This window comes from Chiloscyllium plagiosum, chromosome 13 (genome assembly GCF_004010195.1).
Source record: "Chiloscyllium plagiosum isolate BGI_BamShark_2017 chromosome 13, ASM401019v2, whole genome shotgun sequence".
Taxonomy (NCBI): domain Eukaryota; kingdom Metazoa; phylum Chordata; class Chondrichthyes; order Orectolobiformes; family Hemiscylliidae; genus Chiloscyllium; species Chiloscyllium plagiosum.
In genome coordinates, this window is record NC_057722.1 from 57,452,508 (window position 1) to 57,477,759 (window position 25,252).

Here is a 25,252-nt window from a genome sequence, read left to right on the forward strand (position 1 = left end):
CCCTCAAATCCTCCCCATCCCTCCTCAAACACTATCCGTATCTCCACACAACTCCCCACACTCAAACCCTCCCCCATCGCTCCTCAAAAACTATCCGTATCTCCAACAACTCCCCACCCTGAAACCCTCCCCACAATCACCCCATTCCTCCTCAAATATTATCTGTGTCTCTGAACAACCCCCTGACCCAAGCCAAACTTACATCTGCCCAACAACGGAATTTTTTTCAAATATTCTTGTTAGCAAAATACAGGTATATGGAAACATATGGACAGGAGGAAGATGCTTCAATCTGGAGAACAACATTTCAAATTTCTACAATCCATCATGTGATGAAGTTTTAGCTAATTTCACTTCTGAAAGCTCACCTCTCTTTTCCTTAGTGATAATATTCAAGAGTGTAATGTATTCAAAAAAGATAGGGAAGGAGAAAAAAGGGAGATGGAGTAGCAGTACTGATCAAGTATAACATAGTGTTTTTTTTTTAGATTACATTACAGTGTGGAAACAGGCCCTTTGGCCCAACAAGTCCACACCGACCCGCCGAAGCGAAACTCATCGATACCCCTACATTTATCCCTTACCTAGCACTAGGGGAATTTAGTATAGCCAATTCACCTGACCCTGCACATCTTTGGACTGTGGGAGGAAACCGGAGCACCCGGAGGAAACCCACGCAGACACGGGGAGAACATGCAAACTCCACACAGTCAGTCGCCTGAGTCGGGAATTGAACCCGGGTCTCAGGCGCTGTGAGGCAGCAGTGCTAACCACTGTGCCACCGTGCCGCCCAAGAGAGGGAAAGAGAGGGAAAGTCAGAAACAATTTGCTTGGAGTTGAAAAATAGAAGGGTTTGATCTGGCAGTTGGGTGTACAGGGAGAAAGTGAGGACTGCAGATGCTGGAGATCGGAATCGAGAGTGTGGTGCTGGAAAAGCACAGCAGGTCAGGCAAATCTGAGGAGCAGGAGAATCGACGTTTTGGGCATAAGTCTGTCATTACTGATGAAAAATGTCATTCTCCTGCTCCTCAGATGCTGCCTAACCTGCTGTGCTTTTCCAACACCACACACTCAATTGGGCATTCACTATGGTTCCCCAAATAGTGAAGGAGAGGAGCAAATCTGTAAGGAAAACTCAGATAAAAGCTGTGGAGGGAACTTCAGCATAGTTTATATTTGGATGAGTCATGTAAGAGGAAAATGGTTAAAACGTGAAGGAATTTCTCGGATATATTTGGGAAAACTTGACCTAAATATTTTCAAACCACTTCGGAAAAAGACAGCATTACTGGATGATCTGGTGTTGGGGAAATAAGTTGTCTTAAAGTTTGGAGGTTTTGTGTTTAATATAGTTGTTTAATATAAGCAGTTGATCATTCCTAAGGAATTTTCAGATAGTTTATTCGGTTTCTTAAGCAAAATTCCAGATATGATAGAGTCGTTGATTAGACAATAGGTATACAATCCATGACATTGATACCACTGGTCAAAGAGGCTTGGTGTGTGTCAATGTCATTTAAAATTATAAAGGCAGTATCATCTTCTGAAGCCAAAGTGGTAGGGTATTCTTTCTTAGGTCTTAGTCCTCCTCTCCTCTTCCATTTTCTATTTGAAGAAGAAAGCTGTCTGCTGAGCACTGCCACCTGTGATGCACTTTCTTCTACTTTTGAGCCTATTGCAAGACTATTTACACTTTGTCAATCACTTTTTTTTAATCCTTTTAGCCAATGGGCAGGGAACAACCACTCATGGTATTAGAAGAAGCGTTGTCCCTTGCCCACCTTCATTTGAAGAGTAGTTTTCACACTTTTGGGGAACATTCTTATTTTCCTAAACACAGCACTCATAATGAGCTATATGGTGCCAAATAATGATATGCTAATTTATGGCATCGGTGGTCTTTATTGTCACCTTCCTTTTGTCTTGTTTATTAGTAATTGTTTCTGTTTGCAAAAGGTAAATAGCTATTGTAACAGTTACATGAGATCTCAAGGATAAAGGAAATACTAGAAAAACTTAGTTTTAAAGGAATGTTGATTTCTGACAGGTGAGTCAAGGAGATCTAATGTTTGAGAACAATTGTGAATTATTAATAAACAATTATTGTGTTATCATCAAAACAAATATAGATACAATCATTGGTTATCAAACAGAGACACCAATTGTGAATATTGTGTTTATTCCACAAAATGACTACGAAATACTCAAATGCACACAGCCTTCAGGAATGGAGGAAACAAATGGATTTCTCTGCAGAGAAGGAAGGGAGGATCCTGTTTCTGTTCACGTTGGTATTAACAAGATTGATAGGACTGTAAAGGGAGTGTTATTAGAGGATTTTGAACAGTTGGAAGGTAAACTAAAAGTAGAATCTCAAAAGCAATAACATTAGGATTACTGTCCTTTGCCATGGCCAAACTGAGCATAGAGGAAATAAAATCAAGGGGGTAAATATGTGGCTTAATGATTGGTGTAGGAGGAATTATTTCAGCACATGGGGCATTGGCATCACTACTAGGGTAGTCAGGAGGTTTTCCATTTGGAAGGGCTTCATGTAATCTGTGCTGGGATCAGTGTCCCAAAGAATTGAACAACTAGGACTTAGAGAGGACTTTAAACTAATTAAAAGGGGTGACGTACGTTTGCAAAGCAAAAGGATATGGTGTATTCTGAGCACAATGCCAAGAGAGGAGGTAGAAAGATTAACAGTATGGAGGACAAGGAGAGGCTTCATTCTGAACACAGTGCAGTCGAGGCTGAGTGGAAAATTCCAAGAGTGACTTGTCAGGAAATCTATGAGGTTGTTGGTTGGTGAGGAGTTATTGTCAGGATTGAATCCAAAAACATTAAAACTAAAAGAAAGGAGCATTTATAAAGGAAAGTAATGGCTGCTTGGATTTCAGGGAAAAAAAATTTGAAAAAAAGGGGATAAAATTAATTCAAGTCAAAACCTAAAAATTAATAAAGTAAAACTGAAAGAAAACAAAGGGAAGGTACATGAAGTGCTGTTATGAGTATGTTTTTATAGTTAGCTTATATTTATTCTAAGGGAGAAAAATAGTTTTCAGAGTGATAGCATGTCAATGGGGAGAAGTGTTACATGTGAAGTCATGGATGTCTGTGTCTCCCAGACAAACACATTTGCAAGAAGTGTCACAAGCTGCAAATGCTTGAGCTCCAGCTTTTAGAACTTTAACAATAGCTGAAGTCACTGTTGCGCATCTTTGAGGCAGATGATATTTCTACGGAGGTGGTCATACCGCAAGTTAGAAGTATACAGGCAGAGAGGGAATGGGTAACAACGAAGCAGACATAGTAAACCCCAGCCTATCATACTTGTCAATCTGTTTTCCATTTTGTAAATGAGTGAAGGTGATGGTTCCTCAGGGGAGTATAGTCAGTGACAAGTCCATGGCCCCTTCAAGGGCATCTCAGCTGTACAGTGGGGAAGAAAGAAGAATGGGGATACAAAAATGACGGGGATCAAATAGCCATGGGATCAGATAGGTGTTTCTGCAGCATGAAACATGATTCCAGGATGCTATGTTCCCTCTGTGGTGACATAGTCAAGGATGTCAGAGAGGAAATTGAAAAGCAGATCTTGAAAACAGTTTCAGGATTGCTACCAGTGCCATGTGCTAGTCGGCATAAGAACAGGAGAATCAATCAATTCGAACATGTGGCTAGAGAACTGGTGTAAGAGGGAGGACATCAGATTTTGGAGACATTTGGACTGGTTCTGAGGCAGGAGGGATGTGTACAAGCTGGTTGGAACACATCTTAGCAGGATTGAGACTGATTCTATGAGGCTCGCAGTGGGATTTGTGATTGCTGTTGTGCTTGGATTAGCTTGGACGAGATTGTCAGGGCATATGAACCTGGGGGTAACTCAAATTGGAAGGGAATTAATCTGGTAACAGGAAGGAGAAACGTTGTGAGGGAGAAATGAACACATGATGCATAAAGCAACGAATTCCTGATGAAGGACTTGCCTGAACTGTCAACTCTCCTGCTCCTTGGATGCTGCCTGACCTGCTGTGCTCTTTCAGCATCTCACCTTTTGACTATGACTCTTTAGCATTTTCAGTCCTCACTTTCTCCTGTGCATTGAATATGCCTCAAATAATGATGTGTAAAGACACAAAATTAAGGACACACCTGAATGCATGCAGCATTCACAATTACATAGGTGACCTAAAGGTTATAATATTATTGCCAATAGAGACACATGGTTGCATTATAACCAGGACTGGAAACTGAACATCCAAGGATATTCAGTGTTTAGGAAGGAATGATGTCACATTTCATTCCAGTAGAAGACTGGAAATCAAGCCCTGTTAAGAGGTTGTCACTGAAATTAAAGATTTTATTAAAGTATGTAAACTTTGTCTTTTGGACTCAGGTTTCTGTGCTTAACAAAAATGATTTCAAGACTAATAAATAGACTCTAGCTACGGCTCAACAATTATACAACATCAACATATAACTATCCTAGTTAAACTCTAACCCCATTGTAAAACTCCTCCTGCACATGCATACAGACAAGTACAAAAAAAAACTGGTGCTTTGAGTGGAGAGAAAAACTGAGGAGGCTTTTCAATGGTCCACATCCACAGGGCTCACTAAGATGATCCCTTTTGTTTGCCAGGATGTGCTGCACTGCGATCTCTCTTCAGATAATTTCACTTGCTTGGTGTTTGAACGGATTAACTAATTCACAACATATATCTGATCTTTTGGCTAAAAGCAGCAGCTCATAACAACTGGTAAGAGAAACAAACTTATTTACTTAAGTGGCGAAAGAAAGAAAGCACCTGTCTTCCAAAGGTCCAAAGGCTTCTGGCTATCTTGTTCACACCCAAAAGTGTTCAGCTATTTGGGAGCCAAGAACATAGTTATTGACAGGAAGAATGCCTTGTCATCGACAATTTGTTCCTATTCCGTAAACCAATCTGCTCATTGTTACTGGCTGAACATCATGTTGTACACACCACCAGTGAGATTTTGTATGCAGTATCCTGTCGCCACTGTTTGAACAAACAGCAATGTAAACAACACTTACAACGGGTGCCAGTAACCTGCTTTTAAAGCACCAAATAATTACTTCCACAGTCCTAATAGTCCCCGTTTTTCAGTTAAGCACATAGGGACGTTGTGAAACTTGAAAGGGTTCAGAAAAGATTTACAAGAATGTTGCCAGGATTGGAGGATTTGAGCTATAGGGAGAGGTTGAATAGGCTCGGACTGTTTTCCCTTGAGCAGAGGAGTGATCTCATAGAGGTTTATAAAATCATGAGGGGCATGGATAGGATGAATGGACAAAGCCTCTTTCCTGGTGTGGGGGAGTCCAGAACTAGAGGGCATAGGCTTAGGGTAAGTGGGGAAAGATATAAAAGAGACCTAAGGGGCAATCTTTTCATGCAGAGGGTGGTACGTGTATGGAATGAGCTGCCAGAGGAAGTGGTGAAGACTAGTATGATTGCAACGTTTAAAAGGCACCTGGATTGGTATATGAGTTGGAAAGGTTTGAAGGAATATGTGCCTGGTGCTGGCAGGTGGGACTAGATTGGGTTGGGATATCTGTTTGGCATGGACGAGTTGGACCGAAGGGTCTGTTTCCGTACTGTACAAAAATAAAAATATATCCTCTTTACATGCCTCCACTTGTATAAGATGAAACACCATTTCAAAAATGTAGTTTATCACAGAATATGTGATTTACAAGCAACAACACATTTATTTATCCTTTCTTAAAAGTCACAGTTTACAGCAATTGCTGAAGGGAAAGTATACTGTTTCATTAGGGTTACAGTGGCATTTTCCTGCAGAGAAAACAGCTTCTGAGCATTTAGGGATCTGATGGCTTCTCCAAATATTGCTTAAGAGCCATCAGCTACTTGTTGCCAGCTGAATCTCTGTTTGTGGATATCCTTCACTTCAGCTGGTCTGCATCTTCTCCCAGCACTGCTTGAACCATCAGCTCTGCAAACAGTACCTACAATGAGTTTCACTTACTTGCTTTCAAAAACATAATGATCCTTCAGCCTCTAAAGCTTTAAAGTAATTATTTTCCCTTTTCAGAGAAACGTAGAAAATAGATCAGGAATAAGCCATTCAGCTCTTTGAGCCTGCTGTACCATTCAACTGATCATGGTTGATGATTGCCTTGTCAGTCTACAATTAAAAATACATAGAAATAAGAAAATACATGGATTCACAACCCCTTCAACAGATGAATAAGGCCCTACTACTCCTCGAACTATGGATTAGGATTCAAATTTGTCTTCATGATTGAATTTACATTTCTATAAACCATACAGAATCAACATATTCCCTCCAGTTTAGGAAATAACTCAACAGGTAATCTCCAGCAATTTTGGCTAGGTTCAATCAAGTGCTTCTTCAGCACATATTGAAACTGTTTCCACATGAGCTTACAGTCATATAATCATAGAGTCATACAGCACGGAAACATGCCAACCAAATTAAACTAGTCTCATTTACCTGCATTTGGCTCATATCCCTCTAAACCTTTCCTATTTGTATCAAATGTTTTTTAAATGTTGTAACAGTACCTGCATCTACCACTTCTTTTGACAGTTCATTCCACATATGTACCACCCTCTGTGTGAAAAGATTGCTCTTTTAAATCTTTATCTTCTCACCTTAAACATATGTCCCCTAGTTTTGAACTCCCCCACCCTAGAGAAAAGACCTTTGCTATTCACTTTATCAATGCCACTATGCTTTTATAAACCTCTATAAGGTCACCCCTCGACCTCCTATGCTCCAGTCAAAAAAGTCCTAGCCTATTTAGACTCTCCTTATAACTCAAACCCTCCAGTCCTGGCAACATCCTGGTAATTCTTTTCCAAATCCTCTCCAATTTAATAATATCCTTCCTATAGTAGGGTGACCAGTACACAGTATCCCAAAAGTGGCCTCACCAAACTCCTGTACAACCTCAACATGACATTCCAACTTCCATACTCAGTGGTCTGAGCAAATAAGGCAAGTATGCTAAATACTGTCTTAACCATCCTGTGTACTTGTGACACAAATTTCAGAGAATTATATACCTGAACCCCTAGGTGTCTGTCCAACAATGCTGCCCAGAGCTCTATCATTAACTGTATAAGTTCTGCCCTCGTTTGTTTTAACAAAATGTAATACCTCACATTTATCCAAATTAAACTCCATCTGCTGCTCCTCAGCCCATTGGCCCAATTTACTCAAGATCCATTTGTAATCTTAGATAATCTTCTCTACTGTCAACCAAAGCACTGATTTTGGTGCCATCCGCAAACGTCTGGGCTTAACGGATAGGGATGTTGCTTAACAGTCCTGATTCTCCTATGTCCACTTTAGGCCTTCCTAATATAGTTTGATCAGGTGTTTCTCTACAGATTACTTTATACTTTCCAAGTAGTTTTAGAAGATCCTTCCTTTTTCCTTTCTTTTAATATGAAACAGAGTATTTGATGGTCCTGGCATTTCTGTGTTAGCTAGTGGAATTGTAGTTCACTTTGAGAATTGTCTACCTCTTCTTCAACCTCACTCTCATTATCTTCCACTACTCTTATCACCTGACATACATTTCTTTTTATCCTGTCCCTTATGATGATACCTTACGTGATATTAATTCTTCCTATGATCAGGAGTATTTATCAGATAAATCACTTTACTAGCCGTCCTAACTACTTTGGATGGACCACTTAATTTCACTTTCAGAGTTCACTTTGCAAAGGCAACAAAACCAATACTTTGTGTCAACTTGAAATTATCTAGTTGCTGAATGTTTATCTGCTCATTCTTTCATTTTCATCTGTGAAACTTTCAGAAGCTGTTCTGCTAGCTTACATGCACGTGAGTCATTCCAGAGACAGAGATTCATAGAGATGTACAGCATGGAAACAGACCCTTTGGTCCAACCCGTTGATGCTGACCAGATATCCCAACCCAATCTAGTCCCAGCTGCCAGCACCCTTCCTCTTCATATACCCATCCAAATGCCTCTTAAATGTTGCAATTGTACCAGCCTCCATCACTTCCTCTGGCAGCTCAGAGAAGCGAGTCAAACCACCCTCTGCATGAAAAAGTTGCCCCTGAGGTCTCTTTTACAACTTTCCCCTCTCACCCTAAGCCTATGCTCTCTGTTTCTGGACTCTCCCACCCAAGGGAAAAGACTTTGTCTACTTATCCTGTCCATGCCCCTCATGACTTTATAAACATGTGTAAGGTCACCTCTCAGCCTCCGACGCTCCAGGGAAAACAGCCCCAGACTGTTCAGCCTCTCCCTATAGCTTAAATCCTCCATTCCTGGCAACACCCTTGTAAATCTTTTCTGAACCTTTCAAGTTTTACAACATCATTCCAATATGAAGGAGACCTTAATTGCATGCAATATTCGAAAAATGGCCTAACCAATGTCCTGTACAGCCGCGACATGTCCTTCCAACTCCTGTACTCAATACTCTGACCAATAAAAGGAAAGCATATCAACTGCCTTCTTCACTATCCTATGTACCTATGACTTTACTTTCAAGGATCTATGAACCTGCACTGCAAAGTCTCTTTGTTCAGCAACACTCCCGAGGACCTTACCATTAAGTGTGTAAGTCCTGCTAAGATTTGCTTTCCCAAAATGCAGCACCTCGCATTTATCTAAATTAAGTTCCATCTGCCACTCCTCAGTCCATTGTCCCATCTGATCAAGATCCCTTTGTAATATCAGGTAACTTTCTTCGCTGTCCACTACACTTCTAATTTTGGTATCATCTGCAAACTTACTAACTATATCTCTTATGCTCACATCCAAATCATTTATATAAATGACGAAAAGTAGTGGACTCAGCACCGATCCTTGTGGCACATCACTGGTCACAGGCCACAAGTCTTGAAAACAACCCTCCACCACCAACTTCTGTCTTCTACCTTCGACCCAGTTCTGTATCCAAATGGCTAGTTCTCCCTGAATTCCATGAGATCTAACCTTGCTAATCAGTCTCCCATGGGGAACCTTGTTGAATGCCCAACTGAAGTCCATATAGATCATGTCTATTGCTCTGCCTCATCACTCCTCTTTGTTACTTCTTCAAAAAACTCAATCACGTTTGTGGGGCATGATTTTCCATGCACAAAGCCATGTTGACTATCCCTAATCAGTCCTTGCTTTCCCAAATACATGTACATTCTGTCCCTCAGGATTCCCTCCAACAACTTGCCCATCACTGACGTCACTGGTCTACAGTACCCTGGCTTGTCCTTTCTTAAATAACCTGGTATTGTGTGATTTTTAACTATAAAAATTAACCTTTCTCCAATGTAGAGCTTCAACTTTTAGATCTGGTCTATCCTTTTCCATCACTATTTTAAATCTAATAGAATTATGGTCGCTGGCCCCAAAGTGCTCCCCCACTGATACCTCAGTCACCTGCCCTGCCTTATTTCACAAGAGTAGGTCAAGTTTTGCACCTTCTCTAGTAGGTACATCCACATACTGAATCAGAAAATTTTCTTGTACACTATTAACAAATTCCTCTCCTTCTAAACACTTAGCACCATGGCAGTCCCAGTCTATGTTTTGAAAGTTAAGATCCTCTACCATAACCACCCTATTATTCTTACAGATAGCTGAGATCTCTTTACAAGTTTGTTTCACAATTTCCCTCTGACTATTAGTGGGTCTATAATATAATCCCAGCAAGGTGATCATCCATTTCTTATTTCTCAGTTCCACCCAAATAACTTCCCTGACTATATTTCCAGGAATATCCTCCCTCAGTACAGCTGTAATGTTATACCTTATCAAAAACACCCACTTACCCTCCTCTTTTGCCTCCCTTTCTGTCCTTCCTGTAGCATTTGTATACTGGAACATTAAGCTGCCAGTCCTGCCCATGCCTGAGCCACGTTTCTGTAATTGCTATGATATCCCAGGTCCATGTTCCTTGCCATGCCCTGAGTTCATCTGCCTTCCCTGTTTGGCCTCTTGTATTGAATTAAATGCAGTTTAATTTATCAATCCTACCTTGTTCTGTGCTTTGTCCCTGCCTGCCCTTTCTGTTTGACTCGCTTCTTTTCCCAACTGTACCAGTCTCAGTTTGATCTCTTTCCTCACTCTCTCCCTGGGTCCCACTCCCCACCTCAGTAGTTCAAATCTCCCAAGCAGCTCAAGCAAATCTCCCTGCCAGTATATTTGTCCCCTTCCAATTCAGGTGCAATCCGTTCTTCCAATGATCCAAAAATGTGATTCCTTCACCTGTACACCTGCTCCTCAGCCATGCATTCATCTGCTCTATCCTCCTATTCCTACCCTCACTAGCTCGTAGCATCAGGTGTAATCCAGATATTAATACTCTTGAGGGCTTACTTTTTAAATTCCTGCCTCTGTATATTCTCCCTTCAGAATCTCATCCTTTTCCCTTCCTGTGTCGGTTCCAATGGGTATAATGACTTCCTGCTGGGCCCTCTCCCCCTTGAGAACATTCTGCACTTCTCTGAGACATCCTTGATTCTGGCACCAGAATCAACACACCATTCTGATTTTTCATGCTGGCCATAGAAACACCTGTCTGTACCTCGGAGTAGAGAATCCCCTAACACAATCGATCTCTTGTAACCCAACATACCCCTCATTGCATTAGAGCCATCCTCGATACCAGAAACTTGTCTGTTTGTGCTACATTTCCCTGAGAATCCATCACCCGCTGCATTTTCCAAAACAGCATACTTGCTTGAAATGGGGATGGCCACAGAAGACTCCTGCACTACCTGCCTACCTCTCTTACCTTTCCTGGAGTTAAGCCATCTATGTGACTGTATCTGCCACTTTTCTCCCTTCCTATATCTGCCATCCATCACACCCCTTGCTCTTGTAATTTCCTCATTGCCTCTAACTGTCACTCGAACCAATCCATTCAATCTGCAACCAACGGTATTTATTGCAGATATAATCCTCAGTAACATGTAAACTGTCCCGAAACTCCCACATTCGACAAGAAGAGCATATCACTCTATTTTTCCTTCTTCCAATCTGCAGACCCAGAAAATAGCTCCATCTTATTCTTCAACAAAATAGTGCGCCAGACTAACTTAATACTTATGGATTATATTTTAAGTTTAATCAAGAGACATATCTCATTAAATTTATAATAAAGAAAGAACCCTTTCTACTCATTACTGCAGACTTACAGCAACGCCACACTTAAAATTCATATATCTGTTTCTGTGCTGTGACCTCTCTGAAGCAGGTTCCTCCAAAATCAGTTGTGAATTTCACTGTTTGTTAATTTTCCTAGACACACTCCAATGTCCAGCGATACATGAATTCAACAGCAAAGGCAGTAACTGCGGAGGTTCACTGCGTGGAAAGGGGTCTAACATTGAAGGTTCATCTTTTGTTTCAAGAATATCTATCTAATCAATTTTAACGGACTTCTAATCTCATGGCTCTAAAGTAATTCAAATGGACTAAACCGCATTTAGGGAAATCTCTGGAAGCAAATCATAAGAAATCTGACCCCTGTCCCAGTCATGTGGATATTCATAACAATATGCCTTTTTGGGCATAAATATACTTTTGAGTGCCTGATGGTATTTTTCCATGTTCCCCATGTTTACAGATGGTATGCTGTTTCCTCAATTGTTTGACACCAAATTTCTCATAATCTCTTGTAAACCTTTAGACATAATATTAAAACTCTGATCAGACTTTATCTCAATTAATAATCCACAAATACGAAACAAAAAATGAGTTAACCTTTCTACCCACCATCCTAAAAGGAAATTGGGTTGTCTTATCCATAATTATAAAGATACACTGATGTTCTCTGCTTTTGCTTCCAGGAATGATGCTACACAGTCCACTGACACATGACTGAATGGTTCTTCAAAAGGTTCTGGCTTAATTGCATGTTGTGGTTTTCTTACCACCTGACATGTGTGACACCTTTTACAGAACGGCACTGCATCCTTGTGAAGTCTTATGTAAAATACCTGTTTATTGATGCTTGTGTTTTTCATATTTCTTTGTGGCCTAGCATAGGAATTTCATGTGCTACTTGCAACATGTACTTACAATATCTGGGTGGTATTTAATGAGGAACCATCCAGCTGGCCTGTGATGGTGGCTGAATATCTTCATCTGAACTCCATTTCTAAAATATTAGCTCTCTGGAATTGCATCTACCTCAGCTTGTATGGGCTGTCTGTGCTAATTTACTTAACTTTGAACCTACTTCCTCAGCTTCAAGTAACAAAGACATGCCAAATAGTTCTTTTAAACCAGGCTTGTTCTTAAGTAGAGTTTCAACTATGCTACCAATCACTAGTGATATAACTATAACATCTGGTGATAGACATTGGTTCGCCATTCCTCCGATCACTGCATCCAATGAAAAAAATACCTAGAGTCTGTTCTTGCAACTGCTCCATCTCTTGCAACTGCTTCATATGGACTTTCTGTGACTGTAGGTGAAGCTTTAATTTTTAGTCCTGCTAAATTATTTCCCAGGAATAAAGCAACTTTGTGCCTAAGTAATTTCTTAACTGTCTTGACAATCAATGGTCCAGTTAACAAATCACACTTAGGATCGCTGAAGAATCATAGAGGCTGCAAACATCAACTCTGCTTCACTTTCCACAGATGCTGACAGACCTGCTTATTGTCTTCAGCCTTCTCTATGTTTGTAACATACTTATATTCTTTTTTTCCTCCTTGTTTCTTCTCCATAACTTTCTTTCCTACCTCTCTTTGTGATATAGCAAATTTAGCAACCTCATTTTCTGTCTCTTCATCCAAGTCACTTAAAGAAAAATGTAAACTGTTAAAGTCCTAGTATCAAACACAGTGCCAATGAGAAAGGACCCTTTTATGCCTGTCTGGTTCCTGTTTGTCGGTCAATCTTCTATCCACACCAACATACCTCCTACACCATAGCTTTTATTTCACAATAACCTTTGATGTGGCTCCATACAGATGCCTTCTGGAAATCTAAGGACAGGAAATGCACCAGTTCCTCTTTATCCACAGTACGTTTACTTATTCAAAGAACACTAATAAATTAAACATAATTTCCCTTTCAGAAAAGCACATCAACTCTGCCTGATTAGCTTGAATGTTTTGAAGTCCTCTGCCATAACATCTTTAATAAAAACTTCTAACATTTCCATATGACAGATATAAGCTAACTGGGCTGTAGTTCTTACAAGGAGAGATCTTGCAGAGTTGTTTCAGCATTGTATGCATTTGTTGTTTTGGTGCCTTGATTAATGCCAGGTGTTGTATTTGTTTTGAATGTTCCTTGGCTTTTCTGTAGCAGTCCAATGCAACTGCATGAGTTGGCAGGGCATTTCAAAATGCAGATCAGAGTCAACTACATTGCTGTGGATTTAGAGTCACATGTAGGTCGGACTAGGTAAGGAACGGCAGATTTCCTTCCCTAAAGGAAACTAGTGTATAAGATATGTTTTTATAATTATCCAGTAATGTCATGATCACCATGTGATTGGTGAAATGAAAAACTGAAGAGCAACGTAACCATTTCCTGTTCTTGTTGCTGTCTGGTTGATGTGCTCCTTAATCCTAGATCTGTTGATGGGAGCCCTCAATGTTGGCATAGAGAGGATTATGGAGGCTGGTGAATTTGATGATGGCTGGATGGTGGGGATCATAAGTAAAAGTCAGAACATATGGTAAAGCTAAAATACTTCCTTTATTAAAAGAGCAGATTCATACCATGATGAATGTTTCTGATTATCCTCATGTCTTAGACAGAAATGTGTTTTGATGTTATAGTTATATAACTTACCCAAATGAATGAAATATTTACAGTAAATTGTTGTACAGAATACTCATTCAAAGTTGCAGTAAAAATTATTGAAAACAACTTGATATTTTTGAAGCTCTTGGTCCCTAAAATTTATCAAAAGATCTTGACTTTTGTCACATTGTGGATCCACTCCAGGCTTTTCCTGACATCAGAATAAACCCCATATCTGTTGTCCTCTCCACAGCCATCTCCCCACGAGACTGTCCCGACCAGGAACCAGCGATTTTTCTTATTATCGAGCGCCACCATTGGGCCCCCAGAATCTCCTTGGCAAGCATCACTTCCACCTGGAATTATCAGCAAAGGCAATTAAATTCACACCGGTAATCATTAGATAGTTACAGCAAAGAAAGAGGCCATTTGTCTCTGTAAGGGCTCTTGAGAAGGGTGATTTATTTGGTTTCATTCTCCCTACACTTTGTTATTGTCTTATCTTCAGGTGTTTATCCAATTCTCTTAAAAAGAACACACCCAACTCTGCAACTATCACACTCTAAGACAGGGTATATTTTTAGATACAAGTCACTCACTGCATAAAATAGTTTCTTCTTCTGTAGTGTTTGGTTCGTTTGCCGATTACTTTAAATTTGTGTCTTCTGATTCTCACCCCTATCTCAAATAGGAACAACTTCTAAATTGTTCATGATTTGGAAGCCTACTCCTATGATTTGCTGATTGCATGGGATAACTGTATCATGAAATATTCCTTATCCTCAAGCATAGGCATGGTTTCTCAGTTTTAGCAAATATTACATGTAATTAAATAAGTAATTTAAGAAGATGATGACAAGTAAAATGAAATTCTTCTAACAGAAATAGGAGTGAAAGATCAGGGTTTATAGTTTGGAAGATATACCTTAAGGGTTTGTTGGGACACTTATTCAGGGTCATTCCCCAATTCTCCATCACAAAGGGGCTCTGAGGATTGGATGACTGAGGTGGTGTGAGGTGCCTAAACTGAATTGGAAGGTGGGGCTGGCATAGCTAATTAGAATTGTTATTGGTGCTGTGGGCTAAAAGGCATAGTGCACGAATTCTACTTGATGATAATGTGGCACTGCTTTGCTAAATATAGTGTGAATGAATGGATATACACACACTCACTGCTAGGTGATGTAAACACACACAAATGCTGCTGTGAGACAGGCACCCTGCTATACAACACACACACACACAAATATAAGTCACTCACACAAGTGCTCATTGCTAAGTGATGCCCTCAAACAAATCCATCCGCCTAGTAATGAATAGTTGTGGCATCTAACGTCATCTGAATGGATGCAAGGAATAGTGCTTACCTTGCTTCAGACCTGCACAGATCATATCATCTGTTACTTGTCTCCCAAGCTGAGAGTAAACATGCTTGCATTTGTCATGGTCCACAATAGGAATCTCAATCTAAACAAAAGAAATCAAGGATAGTTTGAGTTAATCAATTAATTAGAACTGATGGGGTGTTTACAAATTAAGCTGATTGGTTTATGGACTAGGAACTGATTAGTAATGAAAAAGGTCTGCATACAGAGAGAAGATAGTGAGACCAGAAGAGGTATCAGTAGATCTGCACCAGCCACAATATACTGTCTATCTCACAGTTCTCTGCAGTAAACCACTTTAAACCAGAAGAAAATTAGGATATATTTCCTTTAGCAGATTAGTGCTGGAGGTCACAATTATTTATAATCATTAGTGACTTGGATGAAGAAAGTTAATGAACCATTACCAAGTTTGTAGATTACACAAAAATAGGTCACAACTGGTGAGGATCACATAAAGAGTCTGCAGAGGGATCTAGAGAGCTTAAGTTAGTGGGCGAAAGCCTGGCAAATGGAATGTCATGTGGGAAATTGTGAGGTTATGCACTTTGGCAGGAATAATAGAAAAGCTGAATTTTATTTAAATAGAGGAAGGGTACAGAATCACAAAAAGTTAGCATACAAGTTCAGCAGTTACAATGGAAGGGAACTTGAATGTTGGTCTTATTTCAAGAGATTGGATTGTAAAAGTAGAGGGGATTTGCTAAAACTATGCAAAACACTAATCAGATCACAGCTAGAATATTGTGAACAATTTTGGACCCTTTATCTAAGGAAAGATACACTGGCATGGGAGTACAGAGAAGGTACACGAGGCTGATACCATGTATGGAGGGACTGTCTTATGAGGAGAGGTTGAGTAGATTGGGTCTGTACTTGTCGGAACGTAGAAGAATAAGAGGCAAACAATTTTAGCAAAGAAGACTCTTCAGGGATTTGACAGGTTGTTGCAGAATCTAGGATCAGATAGCATAATCTCAGAATAAAGGCTCACACATTTAAAGCAGAGCTAAGGAAAGAATTTTCTCTCTCAGAGGTTAGTGAATTTGTGGAATTCTTTACTGCGAATGCTGAGTTATTAAGTATCTTCAAGGCTAAGATACACAGATTTTTAATCAGTAAGGGAATCAAGGATTCTGGGGAAATTCAGAGAAGTTGAGAATTATCAGATCAGTCATGATCTCATTGAATGGCAGAGCAGACTCAATGGGCTGAATGGCCTAGTTTGGCTCTTACTTCTTAGTCAGCACATGCCACAAGTTGTGTGACTCTGAATGGGATATGGCAGAGATATTTCACAATGAACCAGCCACCCTGTGCCTCTTACAAACCAACAGAAGCATTTAGAAAAAGGAAGTTTGAGAAGAAACTTTCACATTAGCAAAATCCAGTCCATCCTTTATGAACAAAGACTATTGAACCTTTTTCTCAGTGTTCTCTCTGCTCCCTTTTTGTTCCCTGTTTCTGTTTGCGTAGCTGCACATGCATAGGGAGGAGTTTATAAGAGATTTAGTTTTAATTTGTAGACTTTGCTTAATTTACTTTAATTATTTACTGTAATAAACATAATGACCTGTAATAAATAGCAATTTTATTAAGTACAGAAATCTGGCCAATGCTTTCCATCAGTCTAGGTCTGCAAATCAAGTAGTTTGGGGATTTTGCATATTTCTTTAAGAAACTTTTGCTTTTGTGAAGATTCCAGGAATAGTGGGACTTGATTTCTAATGCGCCACTTCAGAGTTATGACAATTCGTGGCGCCCACATCCATCACCTTCAAAAATGACTCCTTCCAATAAAGAGCATATTGAGCTTTTTACTGTTAGGTTGCAGTATCTGGGAATGGATGCAATGGATGCCAATTGTGATATACAAGGAATGAAAATAATCAGGATTTCAGCTGCAGTGTTAAATGATGCGGCATGTTGGTAATCTCAATTTACTTCACAGAGGTTTTTGGCTCGCAGGAGGCCTAATTAAAACAATGTGGTAGATTCACCCCATATGTCTGGCTCAATCCAGAAACATCTGCTAAATATTGATGAGGCAGAAATGTTCCAAAATTATTATGATAGTCTGGAAATTCACAGAAATCAAGTCAAGCCAGTTGGTTTCTCCAGCTGGTGAGAATGTAAGGAAAGCAGAATTGTATGTTCATAAGTTTAGGTATAAAAATTACTATTTTGAATAGAGATTATAGAGAATTTATGGAAAAAAGACTATTCTTTGCACTGTGGATTTAAAAGTGGGAAAATACTGCTTTAAACTGAGAAACTGGAAGAAGACATAGCTTTGTTTACTGGAAGTTATTCTATGTTGCATTTACAAGGTGGCCTTATTCAAGCACTGGGGATATTTGTTGGATTCTTTAGTTCTGTGAGTGAGTGTCCGGGGCAGTTTTGCCCTGTGACAGAATTTTGACTGGCTTTTTAACAGGACCAGTTGTGTGTGGTCAGGAGTACTCAGCATAGTAATAGCTTCTTGAATGGTTCTTGGACAAGAGGCTTGGGGATAGTGAGAACTGCAAATGCTAGAGAGTCAAGTGGATAAAGAGTGAAGCTGGAAAAAGCACAGCAGGTCAAGCAGAATCAGAGGAGAAAGAATGTCGATGTTTCAGGTTGGAACCTTTCATCAGTGCGACATGAAACTTGACTCCCCTTTTCCTCTGATGCTGCTTGTCCTCTTGGACAAGAGACTACTGCTTTGTGTTTGGACAACACAACAGCAATATCCAGCCTATGAAGGAGAAATCATCTGTTTCTCCTTTCTGTAAGTGGAGAAGTAAGACGAATTCCTGAGCAGCTAGCTACTCTCTCTTTACCTCGACAAATTGCCTCTTTCATCTAAAAAGGGAAATAAAACTTTCAGAGATACCAAAAGGGGGGAACCCCACATGTTGAATGTGAAGTCATTAATTCGTCTGTGTGACCTCATGACCTTATAAAAGAGTTAAAAACAAGTGGAAACTGACAGGAAAGATCTTATTGAAGCCTGCAATTTGGTCTGTGCTAGAACTGTGTTTCATTGACTATTAGTTGTGTTCCTTTCACAGCCATAATACTTATGTCTTGCCTCTTTGTGTGTATGGGAACGTTTTACAATTGGGTGGAATTTCATTTCTAGTGAGTTGTAAGTTAGCACTTTGTGCTAGCCGCCCTTGAGAAGGTGATGTTGAGCAGTTTTCCTGAACCGTTAAAGTCCATTTAATGATGTTGGACCCATAACACCATTAGGGACCATGCAGGACTTTGACCCAGTGATACTGAAGGAAGGCATGAATACATTTCCAGCTCAGGATAGTGAGTGACTTGGGCAGGAATTTGCAGGTGAGGGTCACACAGAGAGCATCAGATAGTAAGGGTCACACAGTGAGGGTCAGATAATGAGGCTCACATAGCAAGGGTCAGACAGTGACAGCTGCACTAAGTTAGAATGCTGTTCAGTAACTTGTCAATAGAAAACTTACCTCCATCAGAGTTTCGGGAATTGAATGCAGGAACTGTTTTCCCCATCCACTGACTATCACCATATCACCTTTGAAACAAAACAATGGAAAATGTTAGTATTCAGAACACAGCAACTTCAAGGACATTTCCTGTTCGACAGTACAAACTGGGGCAGTTTCAACATTAATCCTGAACGAGAGTTGAGACCATTTTAATAAATGCAACAGTAGAGCTGCAGTAGGTGCTCTACGGTCTCTGGATGCTGTGCAGAATGTTCGCCGCAGTTTTGAGTGGCATGTAATTCCCAGAAAGTCACATTTGCTGGAATATACAAATCATGGGATGATAGACCAGCTGGTTTCTCAATGCATGATGTTTGGAGTATCCTGTTGAGATGTTTGGAATTGTCGGTAATGGCTCCAATAACCTGGGGAGACAACTAGAAAACTGCCTTCAGGCTCTGCAGCCAAAATCTACTCACACATATCTGGGGGCATCTTTGGCTCCATGGTAGTGTCCCTGCCTCTCAGCCAGGAAAATCTGTTTCAATACCCACTTGCTCCAGAATGTGTTATAATATCTCTGTGGTAGGTTGATCAGATAATATCTCCCATATAGCTGGACTGAATTATTCCACTAACAATCAAAAAACACAGAACCATCAACATCAAAGCAGACTACTTGATTGACTCTTCATTCACCACCTTCAACGTTCATTCCCTTCACACTGATGGTTGCAGCAACAGTATATACTATCTACAAGAGCATTGCAAAAATTCACCAAGGCTCCTTAGACAGCAGCGTCCAAACCCACAGCCACTACCATCCAGAAGGACAAGAGCTGAAGGTATACGGGAGCCCCACCATTGTAAAGTCTTGGAAGTACATCACCATTCTTTTTGTGTTGCTGGATCAAAATCCTATAACTCCCTCCTAACAGAGTTATTGGGTAATTTCACCAAATTGAGTGCAACTGTTCAAGAAGACACCACCTTCTCTAGGGCAATGAAGGATTGGCAGTGAACCCTGATCCAGCCAATGATGCTTCCATCTCATGATTGAATACAAAAAAAGGCCTCTTATAACAATTTTGGGGGCATAAGCTCTTATGATAGTTTAGCCTACATTTAGTGCAAGATTATATCTAGAGAAATAACGGAAGCTTATGCATAGAATGGCTGCCCAGACAATCTTTAAGGAACTGATTAGCACCTCTAAGAGGTGCTAGTGCTCATTAATGCTGCATGATATGTTGTTCACTCCATCTTGTACTAATGCTGTCTCCCAACAGTAAATGCCTGATTAAGAAGGAGATACATCTGACCATACAAACAAGGAGCAAGAGTAGGCCACCCGAAACATCGACTCTCCTGCTCCTCAGATGCTGCCTGACCTACTGTGCTTTTCCAGCATCACAGTTTCAACGCTCAGCCATTCGAGCCTGTTGCATCATTTGATATGATCATGGCTGAACTGATTGTAAGTTAAAATCAGAATTCTCCCCTCCCCTGATAATCTTTTACCCATTTCCTACTGAGAATCTATTCGCCTCTCCCTTGAAAATATACAACGACTCTGCTTCCACTGTACATTTTAATTTTAGCCAATAATCAGGAAGCAATATCATGAGTGGAGTACTAATGGACTTGAAATTAACTCTGTTTCTGTCTCCACAAATGCTTCCAGACCTGATGATTTTTTATTTTTATTCTACATAAATTCAGTAAAGAAAATACTCCTTTATCAAATCTTCTTGCAAGAAAGACTATTGTGGCATTTGCCTTCTTAATTGCTTGTTTACCTCAGTTAAAAATCACACGACACCAGGTCATAGTCCAACAGGTTTAATTGGAAGCACACTAGCTTTCGGAGCGCCACTCCTTCATCAGGTGTTTGTTTGCCTCATGTTAACTTTCTGTGACTCATCAACTTATTAAGTACCTTTAAAGTTCAACACTTCTCAGCTTCTCACTATTTAAGAAATATTCCATATTTCTGTTTTTTTTCTTATTGAAGTAGAAAACCTCACATTTTTCCACCTTGTATTCCATATTTATATTCTCTGGTTTAGTCTCTCCAAATCCCATTGAAGCATCTCCCACAACTGATGCATCTGCCTACTTCTGTGTCATCATTAAACCAGGATGTACATTTAATCCCCACATTAAAGGCTGCCACTATTTGTTAAGAAAAGGATAATTTAACTGGTCTGGGCAAGGACACTTGGCTGCAGTAAGGCACCTGACTGTATCACTATAGAAAGGCACAATATTGTTCAGGAGTTAATGGAATTCCTTGACTCATTGTGAGAATGTAAGTTCAATCGAACAAAACCATTGGTAGCTGCTGAGTTGTGGCCAGAATGCCAGTGCTTTACATGGAACATGACTTAGTTTATTGCATGGACCACCTAGTTAAAGTGGCCATTAAGAACAATTTAAAACACAAGCTACTTAAACAAAGAACATTTTTGCATATTGTACCATTAGGAAGAATACACCTCCCTTGACAGACACAGACACAGACACAGACACAGACACAGACACAGACACAGACACAGACACAGACACAGACCTTGAAACGCTTTTTGGTCTTCTGTAAAGTAACTGAGCAGCTGAAAGTACCATGCTTACAGAGCAGAAGCCAGCAGCTGAAAGTACCATGCTTACAGAGCAGAAGCCAGGAATTTTCTTCTGTCCTGCATTCTGCTGTCCTATAGATACACACTTACAAGGAAATATCAAATAACCAACTACAGAAACCATCACAGCTGCTGAATGTTGATCCTTTTGCTTCAGTGATGGGGAACATAAGCCACAAGCCCCAGGGCAATACCATGCAGACTTATTCAGAGTTTTTTCTTCTAACTACTCTTTTGTCTTCTTGCTACTTTTCAATCTTGCCAGCAGTAATTTCTCGTTCTCACTTTATCTCTTTACCGTTAAGGTACCTTCAGAAATGACTTTTAATGTACAAACTTTTAACCTGTTAAACAAATGATTGACTGCTGATTTGCTTCAACTTAATCATTGCAAATTAAAAGGGGGATACATTAGCTATGTTAATCACTAGTTCACTCAACATGTGCTGGACACTTGTGGCAGTTGTGGTACATGTCGATTGTTATATAACAATGCAAAAGCATCTTTTCTTTACTATGTGCATTAGGTATCCATTTAGTGTTTGTCTTATATTGATTTAGTTTGTTAGAATAAAAGTTTTATAACATGAGATGTTATCCTTCAGTAATTCCTATGGGTCACTAGGAAATCTGTGTATTTGTTTAAAATGTTAGAATCTTTGTGGGGGTCATAACATGGTTACACGTAACCTGTTCAAAAAAGCCTGTATCTATTCAGTTAAAAATCATGCAACACCAGGTTATAGTCCAACAGGTTTAATTGGAAGCACTAGCTTTTGGAGAGCTGCTCCTTCATCAGGTGGTTTTAAATCAGGTGTGCTTCCAATTAAACCTGTTGGACTGCAACCTGGTGTTGTGTGATTTTTAACTTTGTCCATCCCAGTCCAACACCGGCATCTCCAAATCATGTATCTATTCAGTGTTACATCTGCTTGTCATTGAATAAAACAGCCTGAGGCAGGTTCAGACTATGGTAATCAACAGTTAGGACCAAAATAGCAAATAAATCCAAACTTTCAAATAGATGGGTCACATTAGTATCACACTCATTTTCCTTTTATTAATTAATTCACAGGATGCTGGTGTCACTGACTTATAATTTGTCACCCATCTCTAATTGCTAATAGCTGCCTTCTTCAACTGCTTCAACCCATGTGGTGAAGGTACAGTCACAGTGCTATTGGGACAGTGTTCCAGATTTTGACTCAGCAGCTGTGAAGGAACAGCTGTCATAGATCCAGGGCAGGATAGTTACAATCCTGTGGATTAATCACTTGCGCCACAACTCTAAATACATCTAAATTAAACATGTTCACAGAATACCCGTTCTGAAGAAAGGTCACTGGACCGGAACATTAACTCAATTTTCTTTTCACAGAATACTGCCAGATCTGCTGAGTTTTTCCAGCAATTTCCGTTTTTGTTGCATCAACAGAATTAACCATTTCTTGAACATGCTTAACAAAGTCTCCCTCCCCAAATTCCATATCCCATTAACCCTATGTTTAAATAAACCTTATCTTCTAGGTCTGCACAGTCTTACTGAAAACCTAATATCAATTTTTTATTTTTATCAACTCCTTGAAGATAATATCGGCAGAGAGCCAGCAATGTGTTTCCTAAGATGATGGTTTGTGCCATTGTAGTCAACCCTGGCTTAAGCAAGACCTGGTGTTGTTCAGGAGCCCCTATACAGCATGGCAGTCTCTGCCATATTTAGTGCAGAGGAAGACAGTGGGTTGAGAGGGTGTACAACTTGCTTGCCTCTTTTTCTGTGGGCCTTCTTCTCAGCCGACTGAGCTTCCCGTTTCTGCTTGCCTTCAACAATGCCCTTCCAGACAGTCAGCCTCCTGAGGGTCATGGCCATCAGCGACTGTCACCCAAAAGAAGGACACAGTTGGCTGGCTGTGCAAACTACACGTGGTCCAAAATTTGACCTTCAGAAGCTCATTCATTGTCCCCTGATCCTGCTGAGCTAAATGGAACAGGACAGGGGACCTCCCATGCTGGCTAGGGTGAGTTCCCTCCCTATCACTATCCCAGCTGTTGGACATTAGTGACAATTGTGCCAAGAGAGGATTGAACACAACTGCAATGGCCTCAGGTTTATTTATAAGATATTCCCAATGTACCTGTATGTAAAGTTGAGAAGGACTTCTCTGGTAGACAGATTGGCATCACATAGTCTGTTATTTGCACTTTATGTGGGAGTTCCAACAACGCAATGTCAAATTCAAAGGTTGAGCCATTGTAACAAGGGTGAGAGATAATTCTTTTAGCACGAAACACTTGTTCTGTTTCTTCTTTTCTCAACGTTTTCTGCCTCCCTGAAACAGAGAGGCCGGGAGGTCAGAGAAAATAAGCACAATCCATGGATCCCAATCTGAAGTAAATCACGTTCTGAAATTTCCACTTGATTGTGCTGGTTTTTTCTACTACAATTCTCCCAATCTCAGCAAAATCAGCAAATTGATCACAGAACATCAAGCACAAATTGATTTTGGAATCATGTGTGCTACAAGGAAACCCCAGCCAGAAACCTGACAACATTTCCAATGTGAATGCTGACCAAGGTAAATTTCCACTTATTATGCTCAGGAATGGGCCTTTGTGGAGGCTCCAAAAATTAAGCTAAACTGGAATTTTTAGTTGTAGAGGCATTAATATAAACACTTTGAATGGTATTGAATAACTCTTTTTCTTAAAACTTACTATTCACTAAACTGAATTCTGTTTAATCTTTGAGAAAGTCTGATGGTGAAGGATAGATCTTGAGTTAATCTTTACACAATTTTGTAAGCATCTGTTACATAGCACAGGAATACACCTAGCCCAGCAACTACTTTTTTTTGTTTGATTGCCAGTTATTGGACCACAAGTAAATGCCTAGTTAATTCCCAATTAAACACAATTAATGTGTAAAAGTCCATCCTTGCTCTAAAAGAAAATTACAGTTTATATGTAAATCATAATTTCAAAATAAATTATTTCAAGATCTGGTTCATTAATATTCTTTATGAAAGGAAATCCGCTGTCCTTACTTGGCTGACCTTCAAGTGTTTCCAGACCCACAACACTGTTAACCACCCTCTGAAATGGCCGAGCAAATAAGTCAGTTGAATCAAACCACGATAAAGTCTAAAGAAAGGAAGGGAATAGGATGGATCACCTGGCATCAACCTAGGCAATGGAAATGACAAGTGTTTTTCCCACCCCTTCTGAGCCTGCAAAGTTCTCTTTACCACTATCTGGAGGGTTGTGACAAAATTGGGAGAGCTCTCTCAAAGAATCATAAAATTGTACCTTGTAGACATTGTTCCAGACACTACCATCACCATTCTTGAATATGTCCAGTTCTACCAACAGTATAGATGCAGTAGTGACTGTGGCACAGTGGCTCAGTTGTTGGGAGGTGCTCTGGCAATCCTCAAAATTGACACCAGATCCAATGAAGGCTCATTACATCAGGTCAAACATGGGCAAGGAACTTTTCTCCTGATTATCATAAACAGCCTTCATCAGCTGATGAACCAGTGCTCCTTCATGTGGAACAACACTTCAGGAAGTACTGAATGTAGCACAGTTGCAGAATGCACTGTGGGTGGGGACTTCAATGTCTATCACCAAGAGTGACTGGGCAGCACCACATCTGACCAAGCTGGTCAGGTCCTAAAGGACGTAGCTGCTAGACTGGTCTATGGCAAATTCTGAGAGAACTTACAGGAGGCAAAAAACATACAGGATCTCATTCCCACCAGTCTACTGTCCATGACAGTATCGGCAAGAGTGACCACCGCACAAAGTTCCGTCTTCATGTTGAGGATACCAGTATGGTAAATGTACAGACATTGTATAGATCTAGTAACTCAAGACTGAGCAAAATCATAAGTTGCTGTTGGCCATCAGGAGCAGTAAAATCGTATTCTACTGCAGAGTGTAATATTAACACCCGGCATTTTTACCAATCTACTATTACGATCAAGTAAGGGTTTCAACTCTGAGATCAATAGAGAATG

General features: G+C 40.1%; 1 protein-coding gene across 1 annotated transcript in view; it reads right to left on the reverse strand.

Annotated features, from left to right (window-relative positions):
* Positions 1 to 13,696: 13,696 nt before the first annotated feature.
* The window catches only part of masp1 (MBL associated serine protease 1), a 133,359-nt gene continuing 121,803 nt past the window's right edge, over positions 13,697 to 25,252 (reverse strand). Inside the window, exons 13-16 of the mRNA XM_043702533.1 lie at positions 23,369 to 23,563; positions 18,616 to 18,683; positions 15,131 to 15,230; positions 13,697 to 14,119 (exon numbers count right to left, since the gene is read on the reverse strand). Coding sequence (XP_043558468.1) covers positions 13,926 to 14,119; positions 15,131 to 15,230; positions 18,616 to 18,683; positions 23,369 to 23,563 — 557 coding nt within the window. The 3' untranslated portion in view covers positions 13,697 to 13,925. The remainder of the gene's footprint in view (positions 14,120 to 15,130; positions 15,231 to 18,615; positions 18,684 to 23,368; positions 23,564 to 25,252) is intronic.